Source organism: Amblyomma mixtum, chromosome 5 (genome assembly GCF_055824585.1).
Source record: "Amblyomma mixtum isolate Tamu chromosome 5, ASM5582458v1, whole genome shotgun sequence".
Lineage (NCBI taxonomy): Eukaryota > Metazoa > Arthropoda > Arachnida > Ixodida > Ixodidae > Amblyomma > Amblyomma mixtum.
The window spans coordinates 134185708-134207440 of record NC_143016.1 but is presented as its reverse complement, the minus strand read 5'-3'; the positions used below and the strand labels follow the sequence as shown (position 1 = coordinate 134207440).

At 42.9% G+C, this 21733-nt stretch overlaps 1 protein-coding gene across 1 annotated transcript; it reads left to right on the top strand.

Annotated features, from left to right (window-relative positions):
* The first annotated feature begins 7554 nt into the window (after positions 1 to 7554).
* On the top strand, positions 7555 to 13626 carry LOC149343805 (uncharacterized). The gene is made up of 3 exons (XM_089542497.1): positions 7555 to 7640; positions 11040 to 11191; positions 13110 to 13626. Exons 1-3 carry the CDS (start codon positions 7589 to 7591, stop codon positions 13449 to 13451), a joined length of 546 nt encoding a protein of 181 aa, XP_089398623.1. The 5' UTR covers positions 7555 to 7588; the 3' UTR covers positions 13452 to 13626.
* The last annotated feature ends 8107 nt before the right edge of the window (positions 13627 to 21733 follow it).

Genomic DNA, 21733 nt, shown 5'->3' with positions numbered 1-21733 from the left:
CTTCGAGCGGGTCTAGTGACGGGTGCTACGGGTGGTGTGGCTGAAGCAATCGTTACAGACGGCGTGGCGTGACATGCCCACTGCATCATTCCCGGTTTGCAATCGTGCGTTCCCCTTAGACCTTCCGGTGATGGTTTGTGTACACTGTAAGGTGCTCACACCGACAATGCAATATTTTCTCTCGCGGCTTTCATAGGGCCTGATAACGGCAGCCTGAAACACTATGGAAGAGAAGTTCTCGAATTGTTTGTTCCTTTTTGCCGTTCAGATAGAAGAGAGTAATGCCTTTATGACAGAAACCTGCTTTAAAATAACGGGCTCTACGGCTCTCTGGTCCTTGACTATTTGAAATGGTTAACGTATATCGGCTGTTGTTACTGGTTGCCATGATTGCCAAAAGAATTAATGAAACGTTTATTCATCAGCTCTAAGAAGAAGCCAATGGCAATACTTGCATGTGCAATCCTAGCCTTGACTATATTGAATTTCTGCATGTCTATACACTTATACAACAAACGGGAATTGGAACTGAACCCTTTTTAATAGCACCGGAAAAAGCGAACACAGACCACGGTCGACAGGAGACGGGCACTCGTCCCGTAGTCTTCCCTTTCGTCTTCGTGGGTTGAGCTCGTCTAAACAAGGCCTCCAAATTACTTTGTTACAACCGAACATTACATGAAATGTGCGCTCTTGTGGACGCTTGCAATACATTTGTTTATAATATGTTCGGGTTTTTGCCTCTTAAATATGTTATAATTCATTTACGATCACGTGAAACAGGTGAAAGGTTAAAAATGACGTTAGTGCTGCGAGAATATCAAGCGGTGAGTTGAAACACGCCAAGGAGTAAAGTGAAAAAAATTCACCGCAAAGTTAGGTTCTTTTTTCAAGCCCGGGATGGTAAGGGGGGGGGGGGGGGCTACCACGTTTCAGAGGCAAGAAAGTGCACACTGAATTTTTTATTTGTTTAAATAGCCGCTGTTGTTAAGCGGGACTTTTTGAGTAATATTTTTTTGCGAATCGAACGAGGGAGCACGCTTTTATGGGTTGTTTTAGTAACAGTGTTTTAAAACCATTCTGGCAAAAACCTCACCAACTCACCGACTCACCAACATTTGCTTCGCGTGTAATCCGCGTGTACTCTGATAGGCAGCAGTACCATAACACATCATCTTCGTTAAAAATACGCTTCGTGCAGAGCAGTCTGGAGTTCATCAGTTTTCTAGTAAAACTGAGCCCACACGGCTGTGTACATTAATATTGGGCCCTGTGGGGGAGTTGTCTGTTCCCAGTTATTGTCTTTCATTTCTGGCGTTGCTACAAAAAAGGTATCAGCATACAACGTGTATAACCCTAACCAAATTAACTCTCTATTACGAGGAGAAGGTTTTCAGAAAAGGAAATCACTAGTTGAATATGTTTCCTATATGCTGTCTTAGGATAATTCACCTGGACTCCAGCTATGCTGCAGCGTGGCAGGTCAATGAACGCTCGATGACGAAATGAAGGCAATATCCGTCATGTCTCTTATCAGAAACAGCTTTTATCGCTGTTTACGCGGGAAAGTACACTTGATAGCTCCAGTGCGAACAGAACTCACCTAAACCGCATCGCAGTTGTTTATCGCATGGTTGTTGGCTCATCCTTTAGGCATAACATAAGAGAAAGCATTACCTCGCCGCGAATAGACGAAACCTGGCTAGGTATTTCTTAATACGTTGCTCAAACTGGAACATTTAGCCACATTTCTCCTTCGATATTATGACAACAGTATTTTTGGGAAATACGTTGACCATGATTCAGCAAATCAAGAAAGCAATGAAGACAGCAATTGAATTTCACTCTACAGTGTCTGATTTGCGTTTTCAATACGGATATTTTAATATTTTTTTTATTTGGTTGTACTTACGCTGGTTTGTGCGCGTGCTGAATGCTGAAGAATAAGTTGCACTTTTCGATATAAACTTAACGTGTGGAGTGGCAGATTTCTCGCCATTTCGCACCAAATATACAAGAATATCTTCAATATTATTGCATCGGGAAGAGCCAGGACATGTAAGAGGCCAAACTTTCCACAACATTGAAGGCCAGATATAGAGCTTACCTGTACATGTGCCTGCCATTTTAAAGTGTTCATGGATGTCTTATTTTTGGCGGCGTTTTTTCTGTTCAAGCTGGAGTTTGCGGGTTTTTCTCCTGCGTACATTGACATGTTTAGGATGATCACCGGCGGTTAAAATTTAACATGAATGTAAACGTCAACATTGTGATGAAGATGGCAAATGGTGAGCGGCTTGCTAATCAACCTTTCTTAATATGAATGGCGTATACGGATCCGTTTAGATGTTCCTTCTTCTTATCACCCAAGCACCACAAATTGTAATGTTACGTTGGGACCCCAGTAGGCACTTTGTAGGTTCTGCAAAAAGACACAACATCGCCTCCGTGGGGCTGCCCGCAGATCACTGCATTCGGTACCATTACGAACCTATGCGGACAGCCTAAATGCGGCCACCAATGTGGGCCACCCACCTAGCTCCCTTATCCTATTTACTTCCCATACAGCTCCATCGCATAAATGATGCACAAAAAATCGCTTTTTTTTTCATTCTGCTTTCTCATCGGCTATTTTTTGAGCCATGAAACAGTCACACTAATAATTTATATTTCGCTACAGTACACACATAAAAAGAGCAGAAACATTCCCTATATTTTCCTAGGTTTCGGTGGCTGTTGGCTTTTTTTCATATGTATGTGAAATAAAGCCCTCATTTTCCTAACGTTATCTGCTCAAAAGTTTAACAAAGTTCTTGGTTCTGGAAGTGTCAATGGCATAGGATATTAGGATTTTCACACAGTTTCCGCCCTCACTGTTCGATCACGTTAAACGCGACACTGGCGATAATACTAAAATTAACTTCATCCGCCTCTGTGCAAGAGGGCGCGGTGGTCATCACTTTCAGGGTTAGGTTACATGCGACTTAAATCCCTCCCAATGTAAAGCGTGGACAGTCACCGCTGTTGCACACTTGGTAGAGCACCGTTCACAAAATTTTGAGGTCCTCTGTTCGGATCCCACCAGCAGCATATGGCTGTTTCCTTTTGAACTTTCAATCAATCCTTCAGCCATGAAATAGCTACACCGCTGATTTTCTATTGACTAACACGGCAAATTAAAAAGGATGAAACCTTTCCCTAGACTGTAGGTACGCTGTATCGATGAAATATGAGCTCAGAATAAGGAATGTAAGACAATATCCGTCGTGCCATTTATCAGAAGCAGCGCCTATCGTTGTTTGCCCGGGAAAGCACTTTTCATAGCATGAGTGCAGACACCCGCTTGAGTGTTCTCAGAGTTGTTTACGACAACGCAGCTGGCAAGGCTGCGAGAGTATGAAACAAGAGAAAGCGATGCCTCACCGTCGATTACAAAACTAATTCTTTTTCTGGACCTGAATGAAACTGGATGCTGTGACTCTTCGATGACCACCATTAAAAATAGAAACAATGAAGGTCAGAAAAGGGTAGAGAAAAAACAAACAAACATTAGAGATCACTTTGAGACCCGCATTTGCGAAAGCACTGACGCCCTCGGCAGCGGTCGCCTTTTTTTGCCTCTATTTATCGTATTATTAATTTCATCGCAGAATTAGTGTAATTATCTCATTCTTTAATTAAATATTGATTTATTTACTCCATTTATACATTCCTTAATCTCAGCCAACCATTTGGGTTTTTCAAATGTGTCGCCGTGGTTGCTTTCCCGTCCACTTACTATATCCCCGTCCAGCTTACTGAACCATCCAACGGCGCCCGCCGCGGTGGCTCAGTGGTTACGGCGCTCGGTTGCTGTCCCGAAAGACGCGGGTTCGATCCCCGCCGCCGCGGCCGAATTTCAATGAAGGCGAAATTCTATAGGCTCGTGTGTTGTGCGATGTCAGTCCACGTTAAAGAACCACAGGTGGTCGAAATTTCGGGAGCCCTTCACTACGGCGTCCCTCTTAGCCTGAGTTGCTTTGGGACGTTAAACCCCAATAATTCAAACCGAACCGTCCAATGGTTTTTGCTCATAATTAATTAATTATTCTGTGTCAATGAATTTTTTTTATTAATTATCAGTCATCAAGTACATTTCATTTCATTTCAAACATTTTTTTCACTCCGATGCCTAGTTTTGAACTATTCCGCCGTCCACGTCTCTTTTCCCGTCCGTTAACCACATGTACGACCGCGCTATTTTGATGTATTTTGGACATTTTTGGTCTAATTAATTGACTAATCATCCAATCGATATATTTCTTTTTGCGCCGCATCATCGCATAATCTTCTTTCGATTACAATCATTCGTTTCATGCTGCCTCTTTCGAGAACGTGAAAACTACTGCTGACGCGTTCTGCGGACACGACCTCACCGACATTGTCTAGTAAGGTAATAATAGTTATACAGCGCGTATTTAGTAGCCAACGTGGAAGCTGACTTACGGGATATTTTGCGATCTCTCACAAACCAAAAACTTAGAGCAGCAGTCTTTCAGGTTAGCTTTTCAAATCTAATTTATTACAGGCATGTATCCCTCACATAGAGCTGGCAGCAAAAGCGTTGTGCATGATATAAGCTCTTGATCTAGACACCGGTATGCAATTCGACTTGTCGGGTGGAATAACAATATGAGTGAAAGGCGTGGGCATAGGGCATATTTTTTCATGCACGGATGATTCTTGTACCACCTGGCAACCGGGGTGTCCTCTCGTCATGCTCCGGATGATAAACGTGAGCGGAATACGTGATAAATTCGAATGGCAATATGGAAACAACCTGAATCAGTCTCCTTACCCCGCTGTATGCTTTCGTTGTTTTGATGCGAATTTATTTTCGTGTATTCAGTTTTCTTTTTGATGAAATGCTTAAGCAAAAAACTTGGTTGTCTTCCAGGATATTCCTTTAAAATTACGTTTTCCTCTGAAAACAAAAAGTACAGGCTTGTACTTGGAACTACAAATCAGAACTTCGTTTAAAGTTACATGACTTGTAGCGAAGATATGTAGTGCATAGTTGATATTTGCGCAATTTTGGTCAACAAAGTTGTCTAAGGGTCTGTACTCAGTGAGGTGTACGGACATTCATCGGTGAACTCCAAGCAACATACAAAACTAACTAGGGTTTATTTTCCACATAAGAGAAAAAATTAGGACTCGCTACGCACCCATAGAACCACATTGGTATCAGAACGCGCGCAACTCATATCTTGCGCTCATGCACCACCTGAAGCGCTTTGTCGTGCTTTCTGTCGTCTTGATGCGATGACCCCGCTATCTCGGTTGAGTGGATTCGAATGCTGTGGACAACTTAAAAATAGAATTTATAAGTTCTTGAAAGGACTCCCTCATGACGTAGTTTTGGAGAGCGTTCTCAAGGAAATTTGGCAGGTAATGAGAAACTGAAAAGCTGAAGCTCCGCTGTGCCACCCAGCGACTTTTGCGTGTCTGGTTTTCTTGCTACTAGCCACTTGGGGCTCTTGACTAAGAGTGAGGTTGTGAACTTCGGCAGTTGTAAAAAAATCTGAACATACACAATATTTATTTTCTTATTATATTATTATATTAGTGAAAAAATAATTCACAAATAGCTCAACCTTGTCAAACAGATAGACCTGTTATGTATAAAATAAGAGAATCCTAAAACCAGCCCAGAAAAATTAAAAATGAAGTCCTAGATTACAGCTTGGGACGCGTCGCTCTTGTTCCTGTTCATTTCAAAATGTTTGGTCTCTCTTACGTGGGTGTTTTTGTATGCGCTGAAGCGATCACCATTGTCATTTTCAGTGTAAACACGCTCACACAAGGACAAATGTCCCTCCAGTTAATCCCTAGTTAACCGTGCCCTGCGCAAGCTACGGCTACTTAATGACCGCAACTAATTACTTCCTTGTCTGATACGTCCAGCTCACTTTTTGCCACCCCTTGGTGCCTTCTATTGATATCCACTCTATTGAAATCCAGGTAGTAGAAAGCTCGAACCATTCCACCTGCCTCTAAGGAGGAGTTTAGAAGGTTTTTCTCTACATTGGTGTTGAAATTTAACTGAATTCGAAAACGAGTGCAACTCCCACCTCTAGAAGAGATCCTACCCAGTTCAGGACAGATGTTCGAAATCAAAAGGATGACAAAAATGAGAAGTGCAACTAAAAGTTACCGCTGTTTAATCTGTCGTCGCCCAAAATACAGCGGTTGTAATTTTAAAAACGACTCAAAGAAATAAAGGAGCGGCAGATATTCAGGTGGTGCAGCCTTTGGAATTGTGGTGTCTTCAGCTGGCTCAGAACATGGTTAATTGGAGGTAAGAGAGAGCAACATTTGTATACGTAATATAGACGGAGTCAAACGTAGAGTATACTGAAGATCGCGCAGTTACGGTGATGTTGAACACCCTACATTGCAGCCATGTTGAGACTGAATGACCTGTAAGGGACCAGTAAGCTGTTACAGTTCCATCCTTCTCCTATCTTCCGGCTTCTCTAAAAGCTCTGCCGGTCGACAGTGTCTACGAGGATGTATATAGACAAGCTGCGGAACTCAAGTGGTTTTGCATTGCGCATACTTACATATCTTATGCTGGTAGCGTTTTTTCTAGAAAAGACGTACTTGGCCAATCAACATCCGCTCGAGGACACTTATGTTGCCGGCGGTCATTAGCTTCATTTGTTAACTTTAACCGAAACAATAGAGCCTATCAGTTTATCAGCAGCCAGCCAGCGAGAGTAGGGAGGCATGCTGCCAGGCACCGCATAAAAGACGCATGCTAGCGGGAATGCAAGCGCGACCGAATTTCTAGGCCACACCGACGTTCCTAGTGTGCTGTTTCATACGGTGAGCGAACTTTTGCTCTAACAGAGTGTACATTAAGTGAAAGTGGTTTCCATGTGAAGTTCATTGAGCTGGCTGAATGAAGTGAGCACTCAGTCTCGATGCCGTTCCGATAGAAATGTTACACTTGTTTCGATCGTTCAAGACGTTCGGCATAAGACTTAGCAAAATGGCGCCAGCCGTCGCCTTTGCTGTCACGGCCGGATTTAGGCAACGCAAAGAGGCAGTCTTAAAACTTAGGATTTGAACTACTGCAAATTGCAGCCGTCTTTACATCTATATTTGAAAGCTCAGGAATTTTCGCTTTAAGATTGTAGTAAACGTCGAGCCTTGGCTAAAGAACACATCGCTTGATCTGCAAAGTTTATCTATTGCATAGTATAAGCACACAGCTATAATAAGTTATCTTAGGCAGCCCGAGCTTTTAGAATGTGAGATCTGTACGGCATGAATTGTAAATGACTGAGTTCCATGTTTTTGCTGGTGTTCATTATGTGCAGTCCACTGTTTTAATAAGGAAGTAATTACTCATTGGCATCCACCCAAGCGCAGCCATACGGCTACACCAGTCCACTGTTTTATGACACTCCGGAGAGATCAAGTAGGATCTTAGTTCGAACATTTCCTACAGTCTTCTATATCGTACTTTTGTAGCATAAAAAAGTCACCTTACACAATCAATGTTTTTTTTTTTCAGAGCGTCGTATACAACACTGCCACAATGAAGGGAGCTGTCGTCAACATCTGCATATTTAGCTTGGTTTTCTTGGCATGTAAGTTCATTTGTTTAGTTAGAGTAATCAAGGGCAATGACTGTTCTTGCTTGGAAACTGTAGGTTCGCCACAGTAAACCGGGCTTAATCTGAAAACTTCGTGGGTATCGAATATGCGACCCTAGTACGCCAACAGATTGGTCGGCGTCAAACATTGGATGGCGCCAACAGATTGGTTGGCGCCAAACAGTACGCCAAACATTTGTTGTCAGTTCAGCGCTGTGTTTGTCCTCTTCTTCCCTTGGCCTTGTGCCGTTGCGCTGCTTCACTAGATATGTCAGACCAACTCGCCCACCAGTTCATGTTGTACAACAGATTGGTGCTATTACAGACTTGAACTTGTGCGCCCATATCGAACTTATATCTTTTTATATTACCTTCTGTTATATATTATATTATATCATAAATATTCCTCTATATATTGGGTTCTGGTACTTAAAAAGAAAAGAAACAATGAAAGTTCCCTGCGCTACCCGTGGCTAGCCCCAATATACCGATGGTAATTTATGTGCGAGGAATTTTAATATATATATAAAATTTAATTCAACCGTGAAGACAAGTTTATAGCAAACCACGCCCACTAATTTCAGAAAATAGACACGGCCCAAATCATCAGATTTGGAGGTTATTTAACTACAGGTAATATCAGCCATCCGTTATTATTCTGGCTGTTCTCTCCCCGGAAGGGTGTATTAAATGATAATTAAAGTCAAGTGTTAGTGGCAGATTTCTGTGTTCTAGCAAATATTTATCCTCACAAGCGCAGGAGCCCAAAGAGGCTTGAAATGCCATGGCGCAATACAGTAGAGCCGGCCTCGAAAGGGTAACTTCAGACTCCTTTAAGTTACCTTGAGATAGCGCGACATTTTACTCCTTATACCTTTCTGTATTCATAACATTACTTAGTTAGAATGAATTAATTGACCTAATCTTTAAAGGGAAACAAGCACAGAGGAAACCCGTTCCCGTTCCCAAAGATATGACGCAAAAATATAGAAGGAGTGACTACTATCTATCGCGCGCACGTTAAATGTTTTAGCTAGCGACCCTTAGCAATGATGTCGTTGATGTAAAAAAAAAACCTAAACCACATGCACGCAGTTACTCTCTACGGATGAATATATTGCTTGTTAAAAAAAAAAAGTCGAAGGTGCCCTCAGGAATTTTTGCCCTACTTGAGACCACAAAGTGGGAAGGTAACTTTGGAATGCGCTGTGCAAAACAACGCTGTATAGCTGCAAAATGGAAGGAAGAGGTTAGAAAAATAACTAGGAACTACAGTAGAGATTCATAAAATTGAATTAAGGCGGAAAAACTACTGATTTTGCCTTCCAAAGCGCTAAGTTGCTTCAGCCCCTGAAGTGTCGTGGAAGGAACATTCACTTTTTAATGAAAGGTATCGCACAACCAAAGTTCAGCACATCAGTTTTATTTTTATCGTCAACAGGTATTTCGTAATGCTCTTCACCTAGGTCGAAGCGCTTGTTATAGTGAGGGCTTTCAGAAATAATATCCGAGGCACCAACGGCGTCGCCACTTGGCGGCGGTTTTCCCCTGCTGGTTCCAGATGCCTTAGGTGGGAAGTTAATGCTCAGTGAATGCGGCCATTCCTGGTATTAGAAGCGTGCCGAAATATATAATAGCCTCTCACAATGTGTACAGGAAATCAGCATAAAGGGGTCAATATTAAGTTTTTCATTATATACGCGCCGCCCATCCGTGTATTCCAGAGATGAAGGTTCTCATACACAGTAAGGAACCTTACAGGCAATTCCTGCAGCCATCTAAGGGGGTAGCCAAAAAAAACCGGACTAAATTTTTTGGTCGGCAAAGCTTCTGTGGTACCGCGTTTTGCCACTAGGAGCGCACAGAACGAACATTCCAGAGTCAGTAAGCCGAGTGCCGTCGTTGAAGGAGGTCAGACTAGTTTAGGCAGAGTTTTAGAGTGACGACTGTTTTGTGTGAATGTCGTTTTTGCAAGGGTGATTTTCGTGAACAGCGTGCGCCGCTGAAATTCTGATTTTTGCTCGGAAAAAGTTGAATAGAAACTCTTGAAATATTAAGAAAGCCGTACAAGGACGATGCTATGGGGACAACCAAGTGTTCCTGAATCTAATCCTGAATCAAAACAACAATCATGCCAATGGAAACTTCAAATTCACCTCGCCTCAAGAAAGCTCGGCAGGTGAAACCAAACCTCAAAATGCTGATTTGTTTTTTCGACGTGAGAGGAGTCGTCCATTGAGAATTTGTTCCGCAGGGTCAGACAGTTAGCCAGGCTTTCTACTTGGATGTTTTGAAAAGATTGGGCAACAGTGTGCGGTGGAAGCGGCCAGATTTGTGGCGGTCGGGTGACTGGTTTTTCTATCATGACAATGCCCCTGCTCACACAGCCCTGTCTCTACGACAATTTTGGACCAAAAATGGCATGACGCCTATTCCTCAACCCTCATACTCTCCCGAGCTTGCCCCGTGCTACTTTCTTTGTTTCCTAGAATGAAAAGACAGGTGAATGGAAAGCGTTTCGCTGATGTTGCTGAGGTGAAGAAAAAAAACGATGGAGGCACTGTCAAGCATCCCAAAAGATGAATTTGAACAATGTTTTGAAAAATGGAATGAAAGATTCGACAAGCGTATCATTGCAAGTGGGGAATACTTTGAAGGAGATTGAAGGTCTGTGCTTAAAATGTGAACAAATAAGTTCAAACAAAAATAAGTCCGGTTTCTTTTGGGTACCCCCTCGTATGTTTACAGACATGGCAGATAAGCGCTGCATGGGCGTCGCCATTTTTCTTGCTTTACTGTTGTGTCCATCTGGCACTAGTATATTAGAAGTCTCTAGCTTTGTGAACTGCATTGCAACAGTCCACAGCGCAGATATTTGAACATCTGCGTGTACACGAGCGAAACGCTTATATGACTGCACCCGCCCATGCAATGTGCAACCACCTCATGGTCTAAGTTTTTTTTTGCATTCAGGGTTCAACATCTTGTGTTCCGAGGTTGTAAGAAATTGCGTGCATAGTGTTGCTTATTCCACGTATCTCGCGCTTGAAGGGGTCCCTGGGGCTGTATCATAAACAGTATCCCGTCAAAAGGCACGAATGCAAGATATATAAAACAAAAACCTAAAGCTAACAAGCTTCGTATTCATTTGTGGATTGGCTAGCTAAATTTGACCATCTCTGGCACAACATTTGGAGGAAAAATTTGAAACGGAAGGTCCGAAAAACCTTGTGTAAAACAAATCCTGCTCTGTGTTTTGATCATCTGTGTTGAATAACCTTTGCTTCGCGTCATAAATTTTCTTTTCTTTTTATAACATTCGATCAACAAGAAAAACCTAGCTTGCATTACGCCTTGCAGTGCCCCTATAATTTGTTGATTTTGTTATTGCAGCGTCGGCGTACAAGCTTCCGGAAGATGACTACAAGTTGGCCGGTTTTGTCGATTCACAAATAATAAGCAGCGCCGAGGAGGCAATTCTTGTGGGACATATACTGCGGGAAGCAGCACGGGACATCGAGAAGAGTCATATCGATGACGATGAGGTGAGGGCAGCACTCTCGCCAACCATGCAATTTACAGCTAACTATCACTGTTTCTGGGGTATGAACGCCGAATCAGGCCAAGGGCAAACCTTAATGCACCAGATAGGTGGCTGTTACTAGAATATACAAGTGTCAGACCGGAGAAACTACTCACTGAGCAGTGACATTTTTTGACGCAATGGGGCCACTGCATTGTGAAGACGACAATAAAAAACATGCCTTTCATTTCTGTTTTTATGGCGAGTTTATACGATGGAACATTCTGAAAGCTTGAATTCCTGGCATGAAAAGCAAAATGCGATGCTGAGAGATAAGTCAATTTGTTGTGTACCTCGCAGTCCCTATTAGTGGAGTTTCACATCATCTTACATTATGACCAAATTGCTGTTGCTAGATTCGGTGTGTGCTTTGGAATGCTGCTAATAGAGGGCACTTAATTCATGAATGCCATGGAAGCCGAAGTCGCTAAAGGGTTTTGGTGACGTTTGGTAATTAACGAATATAGACGTTGTTTTCTGATTAATACAACCGTTATCGTTATCGGCGTAGTCAATAATTAAAGTACTACGTTATTATAATGCGATATATTAATTTAACTACTCATTTGTATGTTCAGTATTCAGCAGTTCTTGACGGTACTTCAGAGTCGTCTTACTTGGAAAAGCAGCTCGACTGCATGTACGTGCACAAAGTTACTTCGGTAGGGCCATATAGCAACACGCACATAGATATAGTGAGTCTAGGAATGGAGAACTGCACCATACTTTTCCTTAGATCACCCCGAATACATCGATAGGCTGAGATCAGAAAACGATTTTTCTTCTCTCAAAGGAGTCTAACTTTTGTGTAGAGCCCTCCTTTTTCTGCAGCAAAAGCGCGACCAAAGCATAGCGGCGCGCAGAAGAGAAGAATAAGAACATTGCAGAGCTGTGGCACGTGACGCTGCGGCACGGCTGTTCCGTTCTGGTGTTCATACGTGTTGGTGTTCTTTGTCATTGGCGCCCGTGACATAACCCTGCAATTCCAATATATCGCGCATTGCTAATACCCCAGGAGGAGATATCTAGATTTATTTAAAGAAAAAGGCAGATGGGTAACATTAGGTATCTTTACTTATCCGCCAGAAAAGCTAGCGAGTGCAATCAACATCAAACATGAATAAATGCAGTACTGCTTGCTCAGGAAAAATACCGAAAAAAAAAGAATCCAGTGTGTTGTTGAACAGTTTGGGTGCATTGGAAAATTTTTTACTCAATTCACTTGAGCTTCATCTCTATGTATATATTTTTTTTACTTCGAAATCTATACGAATGTCACAATTCGATAATGCCGGGCTTTTTAGTCTGTAGGTTCAGAGAGCCAAGCACAACTCACCAGAGATACTAGCCACCTCCCCATTGCACCCCCTTAGGGTGCTGGCCACCCACCCGCCTTCCTACCCTATCCACGTCCCTGCCGTGACCCCGCCCACTTCCTCTTTTCATAGGTATCATGCACCACACACTACCCTATCCCACCCTTAGAAAGGGCAACCTACCAACAACCTGCCTCCCTCCATCATCCACAATTTGTCGAACGATTAGAAGCCTACGCAGCAGCAACGGAAAGAAAAAGTGACGGCGAAATGGATTTCAAGGAGAGAGTAGGAAGGGCGTCTCAGCCCTACCTCCCTAGATATGGGCTGCCCTTTAACTGTGCCTCTATCGAGCCCTCTCCCGACCCGACGTTCACCCTCTCACCATATACCTTCACCCACTTGCACCCTCCAGAAAAAATCTGCCGCGTATGCCAAGCCTTGGCGCTTACATGAAGAGTTCGTTAGAGTAAAACAATTATTGTAATTATCGAGGTTAAATGCACCGTCTTTTGCGAAATGGTCGCATCAGATGTGTGACCATCCCGTCATTTTTTTTTTCAGGTGGAAGAATACTCCTGGCGTGGCTTCTGGCAAAAGGTCAAGCAGGCACTAATAACTGCTGCCGAAAATATCAAGGCCTTCTTCACGAAAGCCGGGAAAGTGCTTTATGAGGCCTTAAAAGAAGTCGCGAAATCCGCCGCTGAAGCCGCTCTGGAGGCCGCCAAGAAGACAGCTTTAGAGAAAGCTACGCAGATTGTGGATAAGCTTATTGAAAAATTTGTGGCAAGTTACAGCTTACCAGGCTCCGAAAACGACGCTGATTTCGTCAGACATTTTTGTAAGCGCATGGACCTAATAGGGAAACACCTCATCGAAGAAGGAGAGAAGCGGCTTTCTCAGTAATATGGGCCTGCTATGCGTTCAGAAATACGGATTACGCCTGACGCGGGGCCGTGTTTTTGTCTGCATTGATCTCAAACCAATGGTTCCTCGGACGTCGCCATTCACAATAGATGGCATGAGCAGGGATCAATAAATTGCAGTTGACATATGCATGTTGGCTGATTTTTGAATATGACCTCACCATACAGAGTACGTTATTCGTTATGGCGGCATTGAACACAAATCGCTGCATGCCATCAAAGTATGTATCTTTTTATCAATGAAGAAACATTGGTTCCCCCCATGTTATCTTTAAGGGGGTGCTTTGTTCCGCTTTGGTGATGGCAAGTTTGCCACTCAGTGGGCACTGTAAACATATCATGAAAGTTGTATTAAATAGATTCTGGAAAACTTCATTCTGCACGAGTGTCCTTCAAATCCCCACGGCCAGTTTTAGGCTTTCCGTTCTGCCATCGAGAAACAGGTGTTTCACGATTCCTTTGGTACCTCTCATCTAAACCCTTTTTGGCCGCCAACAACTATACGATGATGCAATGAAATCGTGGCAAAATAGTTTGAGTGGCGAAAATACAATCTGTGGTCTGTGGGTTTCCGGAAAAGGCAAACATACCTAGAGACGGGAACGTTTCAGGGAAAGGCAGAAGTATGAAAATTTGCTGAGATATGATGGGCAGCACTGAAAAAACAGTGTTCTCCGTCAACATCATTTGTAGAACGATTTTTGTTGCACCTAAAGAAACTTTCTGAAGAGGAGTTTCAGCGTAACGTCTAGCTGCGCTTGGCTAATTGCTAAGAGCTATTTTGTGTCACTTAGTCGCAAATCTTTAGTGTATTAAAGGTGCCGTTCATTCATGACAAATAAAGTCAAAATCGTTATTCTTTTATTTAGGCACTCATAATTAAGAGAAAGCACAAAATTAAATGTGAAACTCATTGAGATGTTTGTTTAGATTATTTGGACTCTAGAAATGTGTTAATCGAAGCAAAGTGCACCATGCTCTTTACATTTGGAGCACGCTGAATTTATAGACCACCTGGAAGCTTCGTGAATGTGATTTCCCGATTTTATCAAACAACAGAAACAGTTAAACAGACTGCCTATTCACTAGAGGCGATTTTAATTTCCCGGAGCTTGCACGTAAAGTAGAAGCGATACGTACTACTCGCTCTAGTGATGAAAAAGAAATTAAAGTTATCATAAATGGCTTTGCAATGGCAAAAATTGATGAAACAGGCGGCACCAAACGATAACATCTTTGATTTATTATAACACATAAACGAACTTGGCTTAGATCCACCATTGTCGTTCGAGGTACAAGCGATGATGACATAGTATTTTTTGAAATGCGAACTGCGTACGAAAAAAGGGGCGAATGTCAAGCGAACATTATTTTCTCATTTGCGAGCAAATGCACTCGAAATAGAAGTAGGTTTTAAGCCTTAATTTTCGAAGTTTGCAGCATTACCAGAGAGCTATACTATAAATTGCCGGTGGCTGTTTTTCAAAAATCTTCCATCATACACTGAAACAACAATGAGCAGAAAAACCAAACCCTGGTTTCATTCACACGTACGTCCCTATAACAATATCCGTCCCAGAGCAGCCATGACTCCAAAGCCAACCCCGCACCTAGCAAGGCAACGAAGCTTTAAACTGGGAATATGAAAGTGCCGGAAGCCTTGGACGAAGCAAGGAAGCAGTGTTTGAATTTTTTATTGTCACGGCTTAAAAACAACAAACCCCATTAAATCTGGAGGCATATAAGCATTAAAATGTCAGCATTCCACCTATAGTTGAAGAAGATGGGTTAACTAATGACAGCTTAGAGAAGGCAAAGGGGTTTAAATTTTTTTCCGCGTTAATCATTTCTTCAAGCTGTGCTTGTCAGTTTAACTGAAATTGCAGTCAGTGAAATGCAGCACTTATTAATCACAAAAATTGACAAGCGAGGCATCTCAATTCACATTGCGCGCCTGGACTGTTCGAAAACTGGAGGGTCTGGGAACATTTTTGGCTGTGTTTTGAAATTAAAAGCACGCTCAGTGGCGCCGAAAGCAGCGGAATGGACAGCTGTCGCCGTAGCTGAGTTGGCAGAGCATCCGACGCTAAATTCGAAGGTGGAGGATTCAGATCGTACCGGCGGCATGTGGTTGTTTTTTTCTTGTGCTTTTATTAATCTCGCGCTGATTAAAACCTACAATTTAAAAAAATGCATCCCCTATGCTCCTTGGTTCTGGTGGCTGTTGACTACCGCAACGTATGTTCTATAAAGGTTCCGGAAGTTTTTCCGGTTCTAAAACGCGTTTGAGGTGATTTTTCACGAAGAGCATGGTGGAGAATATATCAACACTTCCGTCACAATCACTTGAAAGACAATCTTCTCTTTAAAGGCTTTAAAGTAAATGTCTTGCACTGTTTTTTGTGGCTTTATTTATTTCTTCTCTCTTTGCCTCTTTCCATTGCGGCTCTTTCTCTCTTTTTTTTTTTGCTGCTCTTGGTAACTTACTACCGGAGTTGTCATTGAATACATACCTAAAGAAAAGTTATTTCTTTCCTTTCGAAGGCCACGCTGGGGTCCCAATCAACCCCCCATACGCTTGACTTTAGTCCTTGCTTGACGACCATATTGCGCCGGCTTTCTGAAATTTTTAGCTGTGTGTGTTACTTTTACAGGTTAATGGCGGGTTTTCAGACGTGGGCAGTGAATATTTTTCATCGAACGGCTCGCTGTGAATAGCCAATACCTGGAATTATGGCAGACAGCAAGCAATCTGTCTGTGCTTTTTGTTGCTTTTTTTCTGCAATTTACCACAGTTATTCTGTAATAAAAGAACAGGTCCACAAATATTAAAATGACTGCGTTCATCTCAGACAAAATATTGCCATGACCTCAATAACTCAAGAGTTTAAATGCAATTAATCCATACGATTGAATTCAACTCATGCATCGTTTTATCATTTAATCATAATTTCGCGGGAAATTAATTATTGCGGGAAAAAAACATCGAAATAAGTTGAACTGCTGGTCCATGGCTTTCGTAAATTGAGCAGCAGAGATCCATGATAATGTGAAGATCGCTAGCAGTGTACAGTCGAGTATGGTGTTTGCCCATTGGATGCTGCTCATGCACCAAATAACGGCATGTTCAAATTCGAAAACGGGGGTTTTCCAATCAAGAGTTATAGCCCCCCCCCCCCCCCTCCCCCGTGACTATACTCTGCGGTCTTTCTCCCAAAATGGTACTTTGTGATGATAGTTTTTTATCGGTAAACAGTGCCAGAGTCGTAACAGTCGCCTCATGAGATATAGAATTGAACAGAGGTATATGGAGCCACTGGGTAAATTAAAGAGCAACAGTGGCAGAAAAGATGATTGCAATGTAGAGCGGGAAATTACTTTGCAATGACAGGAAAATTTAGCTTTTGTTGTGAATAATGAGGTTACGAACAATATTGTGCGAGTCGACAGAAGTATGAAAGTACCAGTTCATCGTAGAGAGCGTTTAATAAACCTGACGATTTATGCCTTAACTTAATACATAATCAAATGAGTACATCGTCCATGTTTTATTCAGTAACATGTGACTGTTTGTAATACAGCGTGCTGCTCAACAGGTTTCATGATTTTCTTTACCTTCTACTTCTCCCAAGCAGCTGGATTAATTCGCTTAAATGCATCGTAATAACACTACAGCATATATGATCCCAGTTCTTGTTTGGAGGGCATGCTGTATTTCGGAGAGTGCACCGTGCAGCACATGCCACATGGGTGCAGGTTGCGAAGAGAAAGAAGTAGCAGTGCGCTTGAAATTTATTTGATTATTTTATTTTTCTCTCTTTCAGTCAGTGCAAAATTGAACCGTTACATGCGTTGCATTCGAACTTGCACATAAAGCTATCATCCCGTCTTCGATCTCCCAGCTAACAGGTCCCCTGTCGTTGCGTCGTCCAAACTGTCAGCCTGTACGCTATTGCTACTCCTTTTCCTCTATAAATGCTCCTCTTTCCAGCAGTTCACCGCCTATGTCTTGGCCACTCCCCCGTAGTGGGTATGTGCCATTTCATTTGAGGCCAACCAACGAACCAAATACAGCACCACGTCTTAGAGCAGAGCAGTGCTTGCCGCAAAAACATCGCTGGCCACGGACGAGAATGTCTGCTGCCAGCGCGCCAGCCGTACGCATCGTTGGCAGTACCCAGAAGCGCACTCGCATGAAGTCATGAGAGATAAGTCAGGCCCATTGTTCTTGTATAATAGCTGCGACGCCGTTCCGCTTTATCTCTGCGATGCACCACCGGACAATGTGTCTGAATGCGCACTTCGCACTGCTGCCACTCAGGCCGGTAAAGGCATGCGTCACATGGCGGTGAAAACTACGCACAGGCGGTGGCAAAAAAAAAAAAAAAAACGCATACAGCGCCGAACAGCTTTCCTGAAGAACAAAATAGTAAGGAGACAATAGATCGAAGCGGCCATTAGCATGATAGCTACCTTCTCGCTTCAGGTGAAAAAAAAAAAATTGCACTTGACCGGAAGAAGTCATATGATAGGCCGATAATACAAACTTCGTTGTAATCGAATTCTGCATATGCATAATATGAAGAATTAGTCTTCACGTGATAATATTGATAGTATCCTATTGTACGTTGAATGATTAAAATAAATGTTTTAGGCCTTCGCAAGCCCCAGAGCGGCTTCTATGGCAATGCCATATAGAGAAGGAGAAATCTGGAAGTGAACCACCCAGGATGTGCTCCCAAATCAACACTCTGTGCAAGGCAAGAAGTGATGCAGAGAGAGAAGACTGTTTAAATTATGACAAAGGTGGTGTACATACAGACCCAAAAGCGCTGCTTGAATAACGATAATTAATGCAATTCATATTTTGCGCACAGATTGATAGATGCTTCAAAGGTAATTCTTGAATATTTCTAAAGAATTCCGCGAAATCGATACGTGTGCAGTTTGTGGCACATGATTGCGCAGCCGACACTCTTGAATGGTTTTTAAACACCGAAAAATTGGCCGCAGGACCTTCGCTTAAATTATTTTGTGAAGTAAACGATCCGATAAATCTTCAAAGGCGTACAGTAAAAATTGAAGCGGACGCTTAAACTCCGCTTTAAGGGTAGGACACGATAGCTTTAGTGGGTTAACGCCTATGTATGCAGAGTAGATCATTCTAGAAATTACATTAAGAGATCCTTGGGTGGCCCCCGAGAGGCCGTGCGATGGCAAGCACTGCCATCGATAGAGCTCGTGCAACCCAGCTGTCCCTCCTGGGCAACTTCTCGCGTCAAATAATTAAGATAAATGACACGTGCCGCGATGGTAAATTTGCTTACCAATTCTGGAAGGCAGGCTGTGATGACGCCACAAGTTCACGTGACTTAGGCTTCTCCTCCCGCCACACCGTATTCTTAATGCTGTGGCGTTAAAATACACACCGTCATGTTCTCCTACATTTGCGGGACTGGAAACCATCACAGAGGTGGAAGTGTGTCCAATGCTCGCTGGGCCTGTTTACGCCCACTACACGGAGCTATAGTCATTGTTTTGATAAATTATTACGCTTAAACTCCTAGAACTACTTTCTGGTGTGTGTTTTGTCTCACTCTTGGCTTCATAGCTTACGTATTGTTATCTTGTTGTACGGTTTTATCCTCTGTATAGGACATCGATGACGCCGCCGCGGTGGCTCAGTGGTTATGGTGCTCGGCTGCTGACCCGAAAGACGCGAGTTCGATCCCAGCCGCGGCGGTTCAATTTCTTTGGAGGAGAAATTCTAGAGGCCCGTGTACTGTGCGATGTCAGTGCACGTTAAAGAACCCCAGGTGGTCGAAATGTCTGGAGCCCTCCACTACGGCGTCTCTCACAGCCTTAGTCGCTTTGGGACGTTAAACCCCATAAACCAAACCAGGACATGGATGACAATGACATCCATGCTCATTCAAATGGCACCAGCAGCAGCGCATCTGTCAGGGACTCGACCACTCTTGGTGCCACATTTTTCGCGCACGGTGCACACTACCGCTACCATGATCTTTTCATATGCAGACATCATGCCTTGCGTGAAAGTGTTAAAGAATTTTTTGCAGTGTGCTTTTCTCAAGGATGGAAGGTGTTGGCGCTTGCAGAATCTTAGTAGATGGTGAACTTTTTTTTCTATGCGTGGAAATGGCGGTTGTGTGCTTGAATGCTCAGAAATTACTACACATCAACCTTTGGAAGAACCTAACCTAACAGATAAAGAAAGGCTATCGGGTAGCCATTGGAATGTCAACGCGGCTTTGGACTCGCTGTTGCATAATTATGAAGCAGTACCAACTTGCCCAAACTTCCGTTCTTCTACTGCTTTGAGCTCGTGTTTGTGAACAGTGTTAAATGAGTGTTTATGCAGAAGGAATGACGGCTTCAAAAGCAGCGTTTCTCATGTACAGATAGCTAAAAGATAGTCTCAGCGTCGATCTCAGGTCTCAGGGTCTCAGGGTCACAGGTCTCAGGGTCGGGCCTTCTCAGAAAAACTGCCTAGGTGCTCACCTGTAAATGGGGCTCGAAGTCTTGAATGACGTGGCTTCAGTACGAAGGAAGTAGCATTCGCTCCATATTCTTTCAGTTCATTAAAAATGCAAAACACTTACCGAAACTTCTTTAAATCACAAAGCAGAATTGAATAATTCTGCATGCTTTACGAAGCGACAAACTGTGGCTCGGGTGAAAATTTTGCTTCTGACTATTGAAGTTTGAAATCGGATGGTGCCCTGCATGGTTTAAATGCGGATGTCGCACAATTTTACGACCACGCAGTCTTAACCAGGACCCTAATCTTGTAACTGAGTCATTCTGGAGATGCAGAAGTGCACCAAGCTTACGTGGGGGGGGAGGTAGGCTGTGTAGAGTTGGAGTGAAGCAATGCGTTTTAACTGTAGCAGAGCGCATTCCTTTAGATGTTTCGAAATGGTTGTGGCGGTGGCTATGGGGCTCAAGAGCAATGTGCTGTAGTCCCAAAAGTACACTGAAAATCAGAAAACAAAATATTAATGCCACGCTTTCTTCTTAGGTGTGCTTATAACCAAGGCTTAGCTATGGCAAAAATAAATATATATTTATCGGTAATCAATATCACATAGGTTGTTGGCAGAAAACTATGACTTTTGAAATACAGTGAGAAGAACTTACTCGTTTGCATGAATTACGACGTCACTGAGTATTCCACCTTGTCTAATTGCGATAAGAGTCTAGGCTGCTCCCTGTGCTGTGCCTGAAAACGCTTGCTATGCAGAAGTGGCCTCTGAAGGCCAGTACGCTTATCATTTAATGCCTTCACAGCAAAGGCTCAGTTCGTGCTTCTCGTTCGAACGAACCTAAATGACAGTAAAGGGGAGGGTTCAGTGTGCAAACATTTTCGCTGATAGCAGAACTCAACGGTACTTGGGTCCTGTTGCTAGCGCGTTCCTTGCAGTGCCGTTTCATCACTGCAGTCCAAAGAACTAAAAGATAATCATCTTCATTAGATAGCTTTCTTTATCATTTTATCTCGTCGCTAAGCGTAAACCCTCCCAGGTTTTGAGTGCTTTTTGAACGCGTATAAAAAGCCGCTGCAGCTTGAAGGAAGTCAGTGCGGCGAACGACAAGAGAAAGTCTGGTTGAGTAGGTCCACACTTCTTTTGAAGGTACGTGGTGCACTGAGCTTTCATCATTTCATGAAACACGATTATAGAAGCATTCAGTGTGGTGAAATTTGAAAATAATATAAACTATGCCCATGTTAGTATTCCATACTGACATGTTTTATACTCTCACAAAGGTTCAATATGCGCCTGCTTTTTTGTAAGCTTAGCCACCACGAAAACAAGGCCTTGCAATTAAATTTTATAGAGGCTACTAGCGCTCCAAGAAACCGAGAAATATTTAATGCCTGTGCTGAAACTTCAGTCCGACTGAATGTGTATTTATGCTACCAACATCTAAGGCCTGATTATGTTGTCTGCTTGTGGACAGAATCCCTATGCGACAGTGTTTCTTGCAGACACAATGAAGCAAACTGTGGCATTTCTCCTCATCTCCGGCATTGTAGCAACGACATGTGAGTACAAAAACCACTTCATGAAACCATTTTCGGGAGTACAAATTAGAGTCACGAGCAGAACACCCTGAAATTCTTGTTTCCTTCGTTACACGTAAAATATCTACCTTGGGTTCAGCAACCAGCTCTCGTGGTGCCCTCTATATTGGTAGCTCGTGTTTGTTTCGAACGAGAAAGGTTAATTGGCTGAGCGC